The sequence below is a fragment of the Olea europaea genome, chromosome 7 (assembly GCF_002742605.1).
Source record: "Olea europaea var. sylvestris chromosome 7, O_europaea_v1, whole genome shotgun sequence".
NCBI classification, from domain to species: domain Eukaryota; kingdom Viridiplantae; phylum Streptophyta; class Magnoliopsida; order Lamiales; family Oleaceae; genus Olea; species Olea europaea.
The window spans coordinates 15597696-15613061 of NC_036243.1; the positions used below are offsets into that span (position 1 = coordinate 15597696).

At 36.4% G+C, this 15366-nt stretch overlaps 1 protein-coding gene across 1 annotated transcript; it reads left to right on the forward strand.

Moving 5' to 3' along the window:
• Positions 1–10031: 10031 nt before the first annotated feature.
• LOC111397142 (kinase-interacting protein 1) lies at positions 10032–14209 on the forward strand. Its single transcript, XM_023023902.1, has 2 exons — positions 10032–10339; positions 11120–14209. The coding sequence occupies exons 1-2, from the start codon at positions 10246–10248 to the stop codon at positions 14095–14097; spliced, it is 3072 nt and encodes a 1023-aa protein (XP_022879670.1). The 5' UTR covers positions 10032–10245; the 3' UTR covers positions 14098–14209.
• Positions 14210–15366: the final 1157 nt, after the last annotated feature.

The following is a 15366-nucleotide window of genomic DNA, read 5'->3' on the forward strand; positions in this document are numbered from 1 at the left end:
GATCTTATATGTATACATTGTAGAACCAATCATTTAAATCTTGACATATAGGCAGCCAACGTGGTAGAGACAGAAACAAAGTGAACATGTTTAATGTAGATTTTGTAAAAATTAAAATGTAATATTTTTGAAGAAATTTGAGGTTAAAAATAGAGAAACTTAATTAGTACAAGGAAGAAATGTAAGGGCCTGCTTTTTGAAGGTATTTTGTTGTAAATGGAAAGGTGGAGAAATTTTGGGTCATTTTTCCAAGTTTGGCAAGTGGGATAGTGTTGGACTTAGTATTTTTAATGTTACTAAATAAAAGAAGATTTGGAGAATATGGTTTTGATGACCGTTTGACATATTCAGAGCTTGTTTGGGCTCGATTTTTTCACCCAAAAAATTGATTTTTTTACTGTTATTTCACTATTCCAGCCGTCATATTTAACTTCTTCTCTCACAGGTGGACTCCACTTTTCTCCTAACGGTCAGAAAATCAATTTTCAAAATCACTCCCAAACAGGCTCTCAATTGTATTATGGGAAACTAGAATAGTAAATGGCAAACATTTTGTCTTCGTATTATGAGACTAGAATAGTATATGGCAAAGATTTTGTTTTCATATTAATAGGTTAGAGGGAATGTTTATTCACATGCATACCACTAGAAGGTCATTTTAGGCATCGATGCAGATACACGTGGTACACAGGAACGAACATTTACATTGTTAGGACACGTTTTATGTAAACTTATAGGAACTCCCATTTAAAGAGTGAGAAAGAGTACTTCTCCATTATAGTTAAAACCTTAAGCGGCAAATCGATTGAACTCCAGGGGTGGACCCATTACAGGTCTAGTGGGGGCAGTTTTAGCAATAATATTGTATGTACATTTGGGTTGACATCCTGAATGACATTCCACACACATGGAGGTGGGGCCATGATTATTTTATTGGGCTCGAGCCTCAACCCCATGTGTGTGGAGTGTCGTCTGAGGTGTCAATTCGAATGTACACATAGCAGAATCGTAATTTTAGACATTGTAAAAAAGCTCGCATAACTTTATCCTATAATTACTTTTTACATAATTCGTCCACACTGAATCGTAATCCTGGGTACGTCCTTGCTCAACTCTCACATTAATAGGGATGACAATTTGAACCGTTAAAATCGAAAATCGCGGTTAAACGAACCGAATGGGGCGAAAAAAATCGAACCGATGGTGCAATGGAGCGAATATGATATTTGAATTTAATGAACTAGCTCGTGACGATTCGGGTATGGTATTTATGCTGTCGAACCGAAACCGAATCGATTACCCGCTTAAAAAAACATTCTTTTATTAGAGATGGTAAGGTTTAGTGAGGAGGAAGTTGACAAAGAGATACATTTTTTTTTTAATTTAAATCTTAGTTAAAACCATTCTGGATTAGGTAGTGTCGTTGTATTCTCTACTTATATTTCTTATTTACTATATAGGAATCAATTTTAAGTGCTAGCCTATGCTAATAAGAGTTGTGGGGAAGAATGAAAATTGAATATGAGTTAAGCCTGAAGCTTTTGAATTATTGAGCATGAATCAAGTAACTACAATGTACAAGAATCAAGAATGAAGGAAAAGTTTAGTATTGTTATATTCATAATATTGTTTGTTAAATTTGTATTTTGTAACTGAAATTTGGGATAATATTTGCATTTTCGTTTGGAATATTGTGTTTTTGTTTTCAGCGACTCTCTTTTCGTTTCATAAATTATTTTATATCAATTTGACGGATGGATCTATAAAAAATCATTTAGTTTTGTGGTTATTAACCGAACCGAACCGAGATACGAATCGAACCAATTTACGTGATTATGGTACGGTTATGGTATGTCAAAAAATTTGATGGTTCGATGATGATTTTGGCCTAATCGAACCGTTGCCATCCCTACACATTAAGGATGAACATCTGTGCATTTGCTTTGCACGGTTCGTTCTCTATATTACTATGTGTTAATTTGTCTTATACAACGGTTTACATGTTTTTGCATTAAATTGAGAATTTCGTCACCGACTCCATCCGAATTTACAGGTGGGTCATCGAACATACCAAAACCGGAAGATTACAAGGCCTAACTGATGTGTTCCAGCCGCATATTAATCAAGTTTCTTCTAGCTTCTTCCAGCCGAAATTGTTGAATTTCATTTTCTTAATGTAGAAGAATCCACATGTATGGATGAAGAAGAAAATTTGAATTAAAACTCTCCACCTTTTGACGGCCACAACTTCAATTGCTTAATGGAGAAGAAATCTATGCAAGAAGACAATTTGAAATAAAATTCTCTAGCCGCAATTCTTGATTGGTTTTTGACCACAAGTTTATGACGATTTGTAGCCAAGATTTTTCTATAAATATGAGCTACCATAAAGAGAATTAGTATGTCCCTTGAGAGGAAGAAAAATAGGATAGAGAAGAGAGAAAAAAGAGAGAGATTAGAGAGACTCTTTTGAGAGGTTTTTTTTTTAGTTTGTAAACTCCGTTGTAAATTCTATTCAAGTAGAAATAGAATTGTTTTTCCTCTTTTATTCTCTTCTCGTGATCGGAGGATCACAACAAGTGGTATCAGAGCTTGGTTCATCAATTAACCTTCGTAGTTTTTGATAAAGCTTTTGCAAGTCAAGATGTCAATGGAGGAATCTTCATCAGGAGCTATGATCAAACTCACTGCTACCAATTACATATTGTGGAGGCCTCGAATGGAAGACCTCCTTAGTTGTAAGGATTTGTATGACCCCTTGGAAGCCAAATGTGAAAACCCCGATCCTACCAAGGAAGCGGAGTGGAAGAAGCTAAATAGAAAAACTATCGGTCAAATTCAACAATGGATTGACCATAGTGTTTCTCACCATGTAGCACAGGAGACAGATGCATATGCTCTCTGGAAGATTTTGGAGGACATGTACCAAGCCAAGACCGCTCGAAACAAAGCCCTGTTGATGAGGCGTTTGGTGAATCTAAAGTTAAAGAGTGGAACTTCAGTTGCTGAGCACACCAGTGAATTTCAGAGCTTGGTAAACAAATTGTCATCTGTGGAGATGCTGCATGGGGATGAAATACAAGCCTTACTATTTTTAAGTTCTCTTCCTGATAGTTGGGAGATATTAGTAATATCTCTTAGCAACTCAGCCCCTGATGGCAAACTTACCATGTCTATGGTTAAGGATGCCCTATTTAATGAAGAGGGCAAGAGAAAAGACGTAGACACGGACCAATCACATGCCCTTGTCACAGTGAACCAAGGAAGACAACGAGGAGGCGTTCGAGGCAGGGGGAGAGGTAGAAGCAAAAGTAGGGATAGATCCATAGATGGAAGGAAGCCTACTTATAAGTGCTACTATTGTGGTATGGAGGGCCACTTGAAGAAGAACTGCAGAAAATTGCTACGAGAGCAAGGCCACAATAGTTTGCAGCCGAAAAATAAAGAAGGAGAGGCACTAGTCACTATTTCCGGAGAGGTGGCTATTTGCTCCATCCATGAGGAGACATGTCTTCAAGTCTCAAACCAAGATATTGAGTGGGTAATAGACACTGCAACCTCTTATCACGCTACTCCACGCAAAGATTTCGTCACAACCTACAAAGACAGCGACTTTGGTGCAGTGAAGATGGGAAATACCAGTTCTTCTAAGATCGTAGGAATTGGTGATGTTCAGATACAAACGAACCTCGGGTGTAAAATAACCCTAAAGGATGTTCGACATGTACCTGATCTTCGGCTAAATCTACTTTCAGGGATAGCCCTTGACAAACAGGGCTATGTCAATCAATTTAGCAATGACATATGGAAAATGATGAAAGGTTCCATGGTTGTCGCTCGAGGACATATATGTGGCACTTTATACAAGACTCATATGAAAATGCATGTGGATAGCCTCAACGTAGCAGAACGTGAACCTTCTCAAAATTTGTGGCACCAAAGACTTGGTCACATGAGTGAGAAGGGATTGTCTACTTTGACAAAGAAAGAGCTAATCATAGTTGCCAAGGAAGCTGCGCTGGATCATTGCAGTCACTGTCTATTTGGTAAGCAACATAGAGTCTTCTTCAATTTCTCTTCTATGAGATGATCAGAGTTGCTCAATCTAGTACACTCTGATGTTTGTGGTCCCTTGGAGGTTGAATCACTAGGCGGTAACAAGTATTTTTTTAACATTCATTGATGATGCTTCTCGAAAGGTATGGGTATATTTCTTGAAGAGGAAGGACTAAGTATTGGATTACTTCAAATCATTTCATGCCATGGTAGAGCGTGAAATAGGAAAGAAGCTGAAATGTCTTCGCACAGATAATAGAGGCGAATATACTTCCAAAGAGTTTGATGCCTATTGCAAGACATACGGCATTCGACATGAGAAGACGGTCCCACGTACCCCACAACATAATGGAGTCGTCGAGAGGATGAATTGGACGATCATGGAAAAGGTCAGAAACATGATAAGTATGGCTAAGCTGCCAAAGCCATTTTGAGGAGAAGTTGTTCAAACCGCCTGCTACTTGATCAACAGATCACCATTTGTACCGTTGAATTTTGAAATTTCGGAGAAAGTATAGTCTGGTAAATATCCCTCCTACTCTCACCTGAGAGTATTTGGCTATTTAGCCTTTGCACATGTATCCAAGGAGCTAAGACAAAAGCTAGATGCAAGGGCCACTCCATGCATCTTTATAGGCTATGGAGATGAGGAATTTGGATATAGATTATGGGACCCAAAGACAAAGAAGGTCATCAGAAGCAGTGACGTAGTGTTCCATGAAAACCAAACATTAGAAGACATTGAAAAGCCCACAATAACTCCTAATTCTAATTTTGGTGCCCAAAATATTGCTCCAGATCCAGCACCAACACAACTCACCATAGATAACGACGATGTGCATGAGGAAATGTCAGAAGCAGAACATGAGGATGAAGAAGGGGATATTGATGAGGGGGAGTCACAATCCTTTTCACCAGAAGTTGTTGGACCATCACATCAACCAGATGATGATGCACCTCCTGAAATCAACGATCCACAGGTAAGAAGATCTGAACGAGGACGGATTCCATCAACGAGATATCCAGAATTAGACTACCTTTTGCTCACTGACGAAGGAGGGCCAGAGAGCTTTCAGGAAGTACAAACTTATGTGGACAAAGACAAGTGGATACAAGCAATGCAGGATGAGATGGAGTTACTGCAGAAAAATCAAACATATGAATTAGTTGAGCTTCCGAAGGGAAAGAAGACATTAAGGAATAAATGGGTTTTCAAGCTCAAGAAAGATGACAGCGGAAAGGTGGTAAAACATAAAGCCCGTTTGGTAGTCAAAGGATTTCTTCAGAAGAAGGGAGTTGACTTTGATGAGATTTTTTCACCTGTTGCAAAAATGGCCTCAATTCGAGTTATCCTTGGATTAGTAGCCAGTCTGAATTTAGAACTTGAACCGATGGATGTCAAAACAACATTTCTTCATGGTGATTTATATGAAGAAATTTATGTGGAGCAGCCAGAAGGTTTTGAAGTTTCACGGAAAGAAAACTTTATTTGCAAGTTAAAGAAGAGCTTATATGGTCTTAAGCAAGCACCTAGGTAGTGGTACAAAAAATTTGACTCTTTCATGGTGAGTCAAGGCTATAAAAGAACAGCTACGGATCAGTGTGTTTATATTCAACACTTTTTGGATGGCAATTTTGTTGCTCTTCTATTGTATGTAGACGACATGCTAATCGTCGGACAAGATGCAACAAAAATCAGGCAGCTAAAGAAGGAACTCTCCAAGTTCTTCGACATGAAGGACTTAGGCCCAACTCAACAGATTTTGAGAATGCACATAACTCGAGATAGGAAGAATAGAAGGTTGTGGCTATCCCACGAGAAGTATGTTGAACGAATGATCAAGAGATTCAACATGCATAATGCCAAACCTGTCAACATTCCATTGGCCAACCACTTCAAATTGAGCAAAAATTCATGCCCCTCATCCAAGAAAGAGATAGAGGAGATGTCATTGATACTTTATTCTTCAGCAGTTGGAAGCCTGATGTATGCCATGGTATGTACAAGGCCAGATATTGCCCAGGCAGTAGACATGGTGAGTCGTTTTCTTTCTAATCCTGGAAAGGAACATTGGGAGGCAGTCAAGTGGATTCTCAAGTACCTCAAAGGTACATCAAAGATATGTTTGTGCTACAGGGGAGCTGATCTAATCTTGGAAGGTTATACAGATTCAGATATGGCGGGAGATCTTGACAGTAGAAAATCTACTTCAGGATTTCTCTACACTTTTGCAGGGGAGCTGTTTCATGGCAGTCAAGACTACAAAAGTGTGTTGCTTTATCTACAATAGAAGCAGAATATATTGCAGCGACGGAAGCAGGTAAAGAAATGTTGTGGTTAAAGCGATTTCTCCAAGAAATAGGGATCAAGCAGAAAGATTATAAAGTACATTGTGACAGCCATAGTGCTCTTAACTTGAGTAAGAACTCAATGTATCACTCTCGAACAAAGCATATTGACATTCGCTATCATTGGATAAGAGAAGTGATGGATCAACAGCTGCTGAGACTAGTAAAGATTCACACAAATAAGAATCCAGCAGATATGTTAACAAAGGTGGTTCTAAGAGAGAAGCTAGAGCTATGCAGAGACATAGTTGGGTTGGTTGTCAGATAGCAATTGATTCAAATACGACTGGAGGGGGAGAATCGATGTGTTCCAGCCGCATATTAATCAAGTTTCTTCTAGCTTCTTCCAGCCGAAATTGTTGAATTTCAATTTCTTAATGTAGAAGAATCCACATGCATGGATGAAGAAGAAAATTTGAATTAAAACTCTTCACCTTTGAACGGATACAATTTCAATTGCTTAATGGAGAAGAAATCTATGCAAGAAGACAATTTGAAATAAAATTCTCTAGCCGCAATTCTTGATTGGTTTTTGGCCACAAGTTTACGACGGTTTGTAGCCAAAATTTTTTATAAATATGAGCTACCATAAAGAGAATTAGTATGTCCCTTGAGAGGAAGAAAAATAGGATAGAGAAGAGAGAAAAAAGAGAGAGATTAGAGAGACTCTTTTGAGAGTTTTTTTTTAGTTTGTAATCCGTTGTTAATTCTATTCAAGTAGAAATAGAATTGTTTTTCCTCTTTTATTTTGTTCTCGTGATCGGAGAATCACAACACTAACATGGCACTGTTTGAGCAGCTTTTCCTGAATAAAAGCTTAACTTGGCCAGAGTTCGAAGAGTCTGTTGTTGAAGGGCACAAAAACAGACGAGGGCAGATCCGATTACACAAATAAGAACAGTCTATATATACATATCCTGCTCCTGATTTTATGTGCAAAATTTAATAATGGGATTCTGTGGTATAAATCTTTTATAAATTGCAGCTGCTGCTATTGTTTATGGCCTATAATACCTGAAATAAAACGCAATCCCTTTCTTGATAACGGGAGAATCGATTAACCGAAAGCGCTCGTGGAAGCAAAGAAGAATTAGTTCTAGTTAAAGAGCCATTTTTCTCTACTTCCTGTATTAGAGAATTCATCAGGGGTGGGAGAATTCATGAAGAGTATCAGGATAAGTTCTCATGATTCATGTTATGTATCTGTTTGTTTATTCAAGTTTCTTTATTTCAAAAAGTTAATGTTTTCGTGTTGAATATGTGTTTTCAAAATGGAAACTCTTTAAAAAGGCTTTGAGATATATTTTGGAGAACTTGGAAAATATATAGTTGGTGTCTATGTAACTCCTGCTCTCAATCACTTCGTTCCTTCCACTCGTCAACTTGTCCAAACGGCTTGAGGCTCCTCGTAGTATAAGATACGGGTTGAAAGAACAAAGAAGATTCATCTATGCTAAATAAGAATCAGTTGTCTATTTTCCTATAATGCGGTGCTTGAGAATCGGTTGTTAAAGAATTTGACTCCCTTATTCATCATCCTTGATAAATTACTTCACTTCAATCGATAACCAACTTTCAGCTAACCTAGCCATTTGTTGGGAGATCCCTTGCTCTCATGTTCGAGGGTTTGCCCATCGTTTAGGCCCATGGATGGGCTGATTGCAATTACCTCTAGGGTTCTTCACACCTGAATAGTATCAGGAATTTTTAATAAAGTTTTGAGACTTTGGGGAATTTGGAAATATTAGTACTAAATATTGTCTAAATTATATATTTTCCTTCACCAAATTGTTAAACTATAAACAAATCAAATTATATTAGAAATGTGAAAAAAAAATTCTGCATTGACTATAGTGCTGGATAATCTCAAGTTTATAAGGAGATTGTGTTACTCAAGGTTATAGATAGAATCATAGTCGAATAATTAGTATCATAGGTACGTCTTCGATTTAACCACGTAAATACACAAGATGATTTATCCGAAACAAAAGATATGAATGAAGAGAAGGTTGGGGGTTCTTAGTTAATCTCAAAAGCAAAAGATTATGCAATAGTCGGTTTTTGATTGAACCGACCAATTTTGAGTACATCGGTCAATTATAACAGTTTTGGAATTTATTTTATTTTATTTTTTTTTTGGCCCCATAATAGGACTAGTATTCCATTTTTATAGTCTATCCGATTTTAAGAACATTGAAATTTTAATTGCAAAAATACAATCGTATGATTTTTACTAGTACACTTTCCTTCCGTGAATATCAACTAAAATCAAAGATTTGCCAATCTTTTCTAATGTTTAAGATACATTAGAAAACAAGATATCTATAATTGTAAATTACTCTCCAAAAAAATGCATATTCCCTTTTCTCCTCGATACTATACATCGTCGTTTAGTTTTTACCAAATATATCATTATTGTATTATAAATTACTTAAATTTTGATAATAGCAGAGAAAATCAAAATGAAAAATGTAAAATTTACTAAAACGTGTTCTGAAAACAAATATTGTCTAGTGAAATGTGAAATAGTCCCTCTAGTCCGGTCGATACCTTCTGATCTTTAACCAAATCTGTAAAAACCCGCATGTATAATATTTTTTTCTTGACTCTTATTCGCATTATTAAACTGTTTTTTCGTCGTCATTCTCAAGTTAAATTAAGAACTTAGATTATACCTAAAATAAGCATCAAGTTTGGAATATCCATAGCTAGCTTGTAAGTTGTAAATCAACACTTTGCATAAAGTTCATCGTAAATCTTGAAAAATCAGTGGGGAAAAAGGGTCTAAAGATATAAATATAATTCTTAAATGTGTTATAAAAGTTAGTTAATGAAGGGTTAAGGTGGCAACTTTTTTTCTTTAGGACAAAGCCAACCTGTCAGAGCCAGTGGATGCCACGTTCACATAATACTCATTGCTCATTGGTTGGGATTAGAAAGCCATGTGAAAGGTTCGAAATAACCTCCCAACCATAACCCCGTAATTCATTGAAGGTCACCCAACTTATGGGTATGTTTTATATTGATCCCTTACCCTAATTTATTACACATTGATAACTCAACTCAAATTTTTTTTTCATTTTAGTTTGACCATTAAGAGTGTAGTCATTACTGAAACTAAACACATGTTTAGGTTGCTTATAAGTATCCTTTTGTGGCTCAAAATAAATAAATTGTGGATCCCACATAATATTTTTGGATCTAATTACTTTATATTATGTTAAAAAAAAATGATAATAACCTTAAAGACGACCAAGCAAGCACTTCATGTCCATCCATATGTGATTGATGTCGTGCGTCGCATGACTTGATGCTTGTTTGGCATCAACAGTTTTTGACAACATGAAAAACTCAAATGAGTGAATTTAGAGCTCAAATATGTTGTTTTTTGATTCCCGCTCATTCTATGTGACAAATTAAATTACTTTAACGTCAAATAAGTATCAGGTCATGCGTTCAGTCAACCACATGGGATTGGCCAGACAAAAAGGTCAACTTGAAACAAAAATGTATGTTGGGTGATTAAATTGAAATGAATCGAAAATTGGGTTACCAGTATAAACAACTCTATAAGTTGGATGATATCTAGTGAAGTTTTGCCCCACGATATATTGCGTCCTTCCCAATGATTCATGGTTGCATCTTTTGTCTCCCATAAGAAACAAGAGGATCTCTACATTTTGCTCTCTCTAACTCTTCTTCTTCTTCTTCTTCTTCAACTTTGATCCATACATACATATATATACATATACACAGAGAGAGAGAGAGAGAGAGAGAGGGAGGGAGAGAGAGCTGATTTCAAGTGATCGCAAGAAGAAGAAGGATCTATATCTGGGAAAGATGTTGCAGAGAGCTGCAAGCAATGCATATTCATGGTGGTGGGCAAGCCATATCAGGACAAAGCAATCAAAATGGCTTGAGCAAAGCCTTCAAGGTATGACAAGACAATTTGATTATGGTTCTTTCGAATCTAGATTCAATTCTTGTCGAAATTGTGTCGAACGGTTTCAGCATCCTTCGACATCGTTTGACTTCATTGTTTTTTGTTCTTGTTTTTTGTTTCCGATCTTCTAGTAAAGGTAGCGAGAAACCGTGTGGTGGAAGGAAATTCATGTAACCAACTTTAAATTAATCGAGGATAAGAGAATTGAACTTAAAAGCTCAAATCATGAAATCGCTTCGATTATCAAATCATTTTGTTCAAAACAGATCTACTAATTTTCTGAATCCAAATAGTACCAGTGATTGAACTAAGGAATAAACTTTATAAAATATAAAATTATATTTTGAACAATTGCAGTAATCGGATTCATTGATATTATTCTGATCTTCAAGGTGATCTTCAATAACTCCGCTTGATTTCTTGGTTTTATAATCGGCTGCCTAGGGTCCCATAATATCAATGCTTTTAATATATATATGTGCGCGCGCGTGTAATTATATGATGTTATTTTAAATCAGACAAAAAATAATAGAGAAGAGATTTGAACGGGCATTGAGGAGAAAGAACAAAGATGTTTTTGACTATCATTTGAATATGGACATTACCTGATACTGTATGCTGAGGCATTGAGTGCTAATTAATAGTATGTTTATCTTCCTTTTTGCTATAGTATTCGCATAACTTAATACTCTATGTCCCTCTTCCATGAAGTTGAAATCAGTTAATTAGTTGTTATATTCGAATTTCACCGTGGATAAATAATTTTTGTAGATATGGAAGAGAAGGTGCAGCATGTGATTAAGCTTATTGAAGAAGATGGAGACTCCTTCGCCAAAAGGGCAGAAATGTATTATAAGAAGAGGCCAGAACTCTTGCATTTCGTCGAAGAATCTTATCGGGCTTTTCGAGCCTTAGCAGAACGTTACGACCACTTATCGAATGACTTGCAAAAGGCTAATCACACAATAGCCACTGTCTTCCCAGAGCAAGTGCAATTTGCAATGGATGAAGATGATGAATGTAGTAGTAACTTAAAAATTCCGAAGAATTCTCAAGTTCCACCAGTCGATACTGAAATCATTCCGAAGGTTCCTAAGGCCCCGATTAAAGATTTGAAAGGTCTTATGACATCAGCTTCCAAAAAATTTCCAGCCAAGAAATCGTCGAAATCTGAAAATACTCCTAAAAATGTTGTAAAATCTGGTTTGAACAAGAGTGAAGCTCTTGAAGAGATTGACAAGCTTCAAAAGGAGATTCTAGCACTGCAAACTGTTAAAGAGTTTGTAAAGAATTCTTACGAAATCGGACTTGAAAAGTACTGGGGAATCGAGAACCAGATCACGGAAATGCAGCAAAAAGTGTGTGGTTTGCAGGATGAATTTGGTGTTGATACGGTGATTGAGGATGATGAGGCTCGGAATTTGATGGCTAAAGCCGCACTAAAATCCTGTCAAGAAACCTTGGTTCAGTTGCAGGAGAAACAAGAAAGATCAGCCCGAGACGCAAAAGAGGAATTTGACAAAATCGAAGATATCCGTCTGAGAATGGAGTCCCTCAGGTACAAGTACCTTCGTGATGAAGCTGACTTGGAAAAGCCGACTGAAAATGATAAGTCTGCAAACTTGGGAGATGAATCCAAAAGCTTAACTAAAGATGTGGATTACACGATACAACAGAGCCGAGAAATTGACATCGTGGTCAAGAAAATGAACCAAGACGTGGTGGGATCGATGGAATCTCTGACAGTGACAGAATTTGTAGAGAAGATTGACGAGCTTGCTAGTAAGGTGATCAACTTAGAAACAGAGGTGTCGTCTCAGACTGTTCTTATAAACACGTTAAGAACAGAAGTTGATGATCTGCAGGCACAGATTCAGAATTTGGAAGGTGAAAATGAGATTGGGATTGATGGAACATGTAATTTGACAACAAGGGTGAAAGTAATGGATGACAAATTTCACATGATTCAAGATCTAAACAAAAAAGTGGAAACACAGAACAGCAATCTGGCAACGAGCTTTGTCAAAGCTCATTCTAATCTTGATCATCTGTCTGAGAAACTGACCAGTGTAAAGTTAGATGAAGAGATTGAGGTTAACAATTTATTATTAGATGAAAACCTCAAAATGATGAAAACAGAAAACGCTAAGGATGTAACAGAAGAGGACATAAAAGAGCTGAGTGTGGAGGATTCTGTTCATAACCAACAAGGAGAAGAAAAAGATGTCAACACAGAGAATGTAAGAGAAGAGGTTATAAACGATCAAAGTGTGGAGGAATCTGTTCGTAGCCAACAAGGAGAAGGGAAAGATGACAACATCAATATAATGAAAGCAAAAAACACAGAGAATGTAAGAGAAGAGGTTATAAACGATCAAAGTGTGGAGGAATCTGTTCGTAGCCAACAAGGAGAAGGGAATGATGACAACCTCAATATAATGAAAGCAGAAAACACAGAGAATGTAAGAGAAGAGGTCATAAACGATCAGAATCAGGAGGAATCTGTTCATAACCAACAAGGAGAAGGTAAAGAAACCCATAAAGAATCCATCGTTCTTTTGGACTCAAAACCACTTGAGCAAGTTTCTGTGGAATGTTCAAACGACAAGGGGAATGAACTTAATGCTGAATCGCAAAAGGACACAGGGAAAGAAGATGAGCTAGACTGGCAACAGAAGCTATTGAATGGAATGGAGGATAGAGAGAAGATTCTTCTGACAGAATATACGACGATTCTCAGGAATTATAAGGATGTCAAGCGGAAACTTAGTGACATGGAGAAGAAAGAGTTGGAGTGCCAATTTGAAATGGCTGTGCACGAACGAGAACTAAGGGATACTATTGCAAAGAGAGATGAAGAAATTCAACATTTACGCCAAAAGTTGAACCATCTACAAAGAACATTTAATGAAAATGGGGATTTGAACACTTCAAAAGGTCAAGGAGTTAAATCGGAAGCACAAACCAAGGTTTTGGAAGTGCAAGAAGATCTCATCAGTGCCAAAGAAGACGATGTCAAGTTTATTCTCATTGATCAAGCTCCAGCCATTTCAGTGGTGGAGGAAAAGCTCCGGATGGATATTGATGCAATACTTGATGAGAATTTGGATTTCTGGTTAAGATTCAGCACTTCATTTCATCTGATACAGAAATTCCAGGCTGAAGTTCAAGATTTACGAAATGAAATATCACAAATAAAGGAGAAAAAGAGAGTTGCGGGGAGTATTTCAACAGAGATAAAATCCGAGGTCCGGCCAATATACAAGCACATAAAAGAGATTCAGACAGAGCTTACAATGTGGTTGGAACAAAGTGTTTCATTGAATGAGGAACTGAAGCGCCGACTTGAATCATTATGCAGCATTCAGGAACAAATCACGATAGCTTTGAAGGAGGGAGTCGAAGAAGACGAAATCAAATTTAGCAGTCATCAAGCTGCAAAGTTCCAAGGTGAAGTTGTGAACATGAAACAGGAAAACAATAAAGTTAGCGAAGAATTACAAGCAGGTTTAGATCATGTAAATGCACTTCAACAAGAAATTGAAAAGACTCTAAGAAAGTTGAATGAGGAGTTTGAAATTCCAGGAGATCAAGATCGACCAGAGTTAAGTAATTCAGAGAGTCGGACTCGAATTCCTTTGAGGTCATTCATTTTTGGAACTAAACAAAAGAAGCAGAAGCATTCTATTTTCTCTTCTATGCTACATAACAGAAGATATCATGTACCCAGAGACGGTGAACCTCTGTAAAATCTTTAGTTCTTGATTTTATTTTGCTCTCGTATTGTTTATTTAGCATCATTTCTTTTTAGAAGTTCATACATTTGGAAAGATGAAAAATGATTTTATTTATCTTCCTTTTTGCTTTCTGAGAAAGAATTTGTTTTTGGGTTCTAAACTCCCAGAAACTGTTTAATTTTGAGTTTCTTGAAGTTATTTCATTTTTTAATCTACTTGATTATATAATCGTAGTCTCTTAATTTTAAGCATACAGAAAAATGCTCAAAAACCTAAGGAATAATCAAATGTGACTTCCACTGAAAACCAAGTACAGTTTCAGACTCTCTGCTACTTAAACCACCGTCTTTCCATGATCTAAGTGTAAGTAACTAAAGGCCCCCACGGGCATGGTGCAATGGTAAAATAAGAGGGTTCTCTACGGAGCATCAAAAGCTCGAATCCCCACGACAGCTAGAAGACAACATGTATGTTGGAAGGCAAATTAATGTCTTGTGAAAGCAAAATTATAGTACGCTTTGTCGTTCTTCCGAGAGTCTTGCCCGCATGTCGTAAAAGAAGATCTACAGGAAGGAGAACTGCATTTCGAATATCCTGTCCAAGTGTGTATAAACTATAATAACATCCTGGATTTACCCAGGTGATGAACCGAGTATAAAGTTATGTAACTAAAGCCCAAAAGAATAAAGTTTTCGTTTTTCTTATAGGATAGGGTAGTTGAGGGGGGGTACCAGTACTAGAACTTGGTTATTGAAACAATCAAGAGCAGAGCCAGAAAGATTTATTAGGGCGGGCTGAAGTTTAAATTTTTTTATTTCAATGAACTCATAACATGAAAAATGTTCTATGCTCATGAGATTTAGATTAAGAGCTTAAACTCATGATACTTGTGACAAATTCGGTCAAAATATATTTTCGGACACTCATGACAAATTTCTAACAAATACATTTTTAACTAATAAAATTAAATATTGAGCTTATTACTTATTTTGATAATAAAATCTATTTCATGATTAAAATAAATAAAATTTTAATTCACAAGTATAAATAATTAATATACAAAAAATACATAAAGAAAATTTTAATTACTCTTAAACTTAGTGAAAGATGTGATATCTCATACTGTTAAAATATGTCATTTATCTTTACTTTAATTAATAACAATTATTTGTTATATAATAAATTAATTTAATTATAAGTGAACTTTTTAAACTTAGAATATATATATGAAATAAAATACCTAATTTGATAACGAGTTATTTTTGTATCATGAATGTAAAT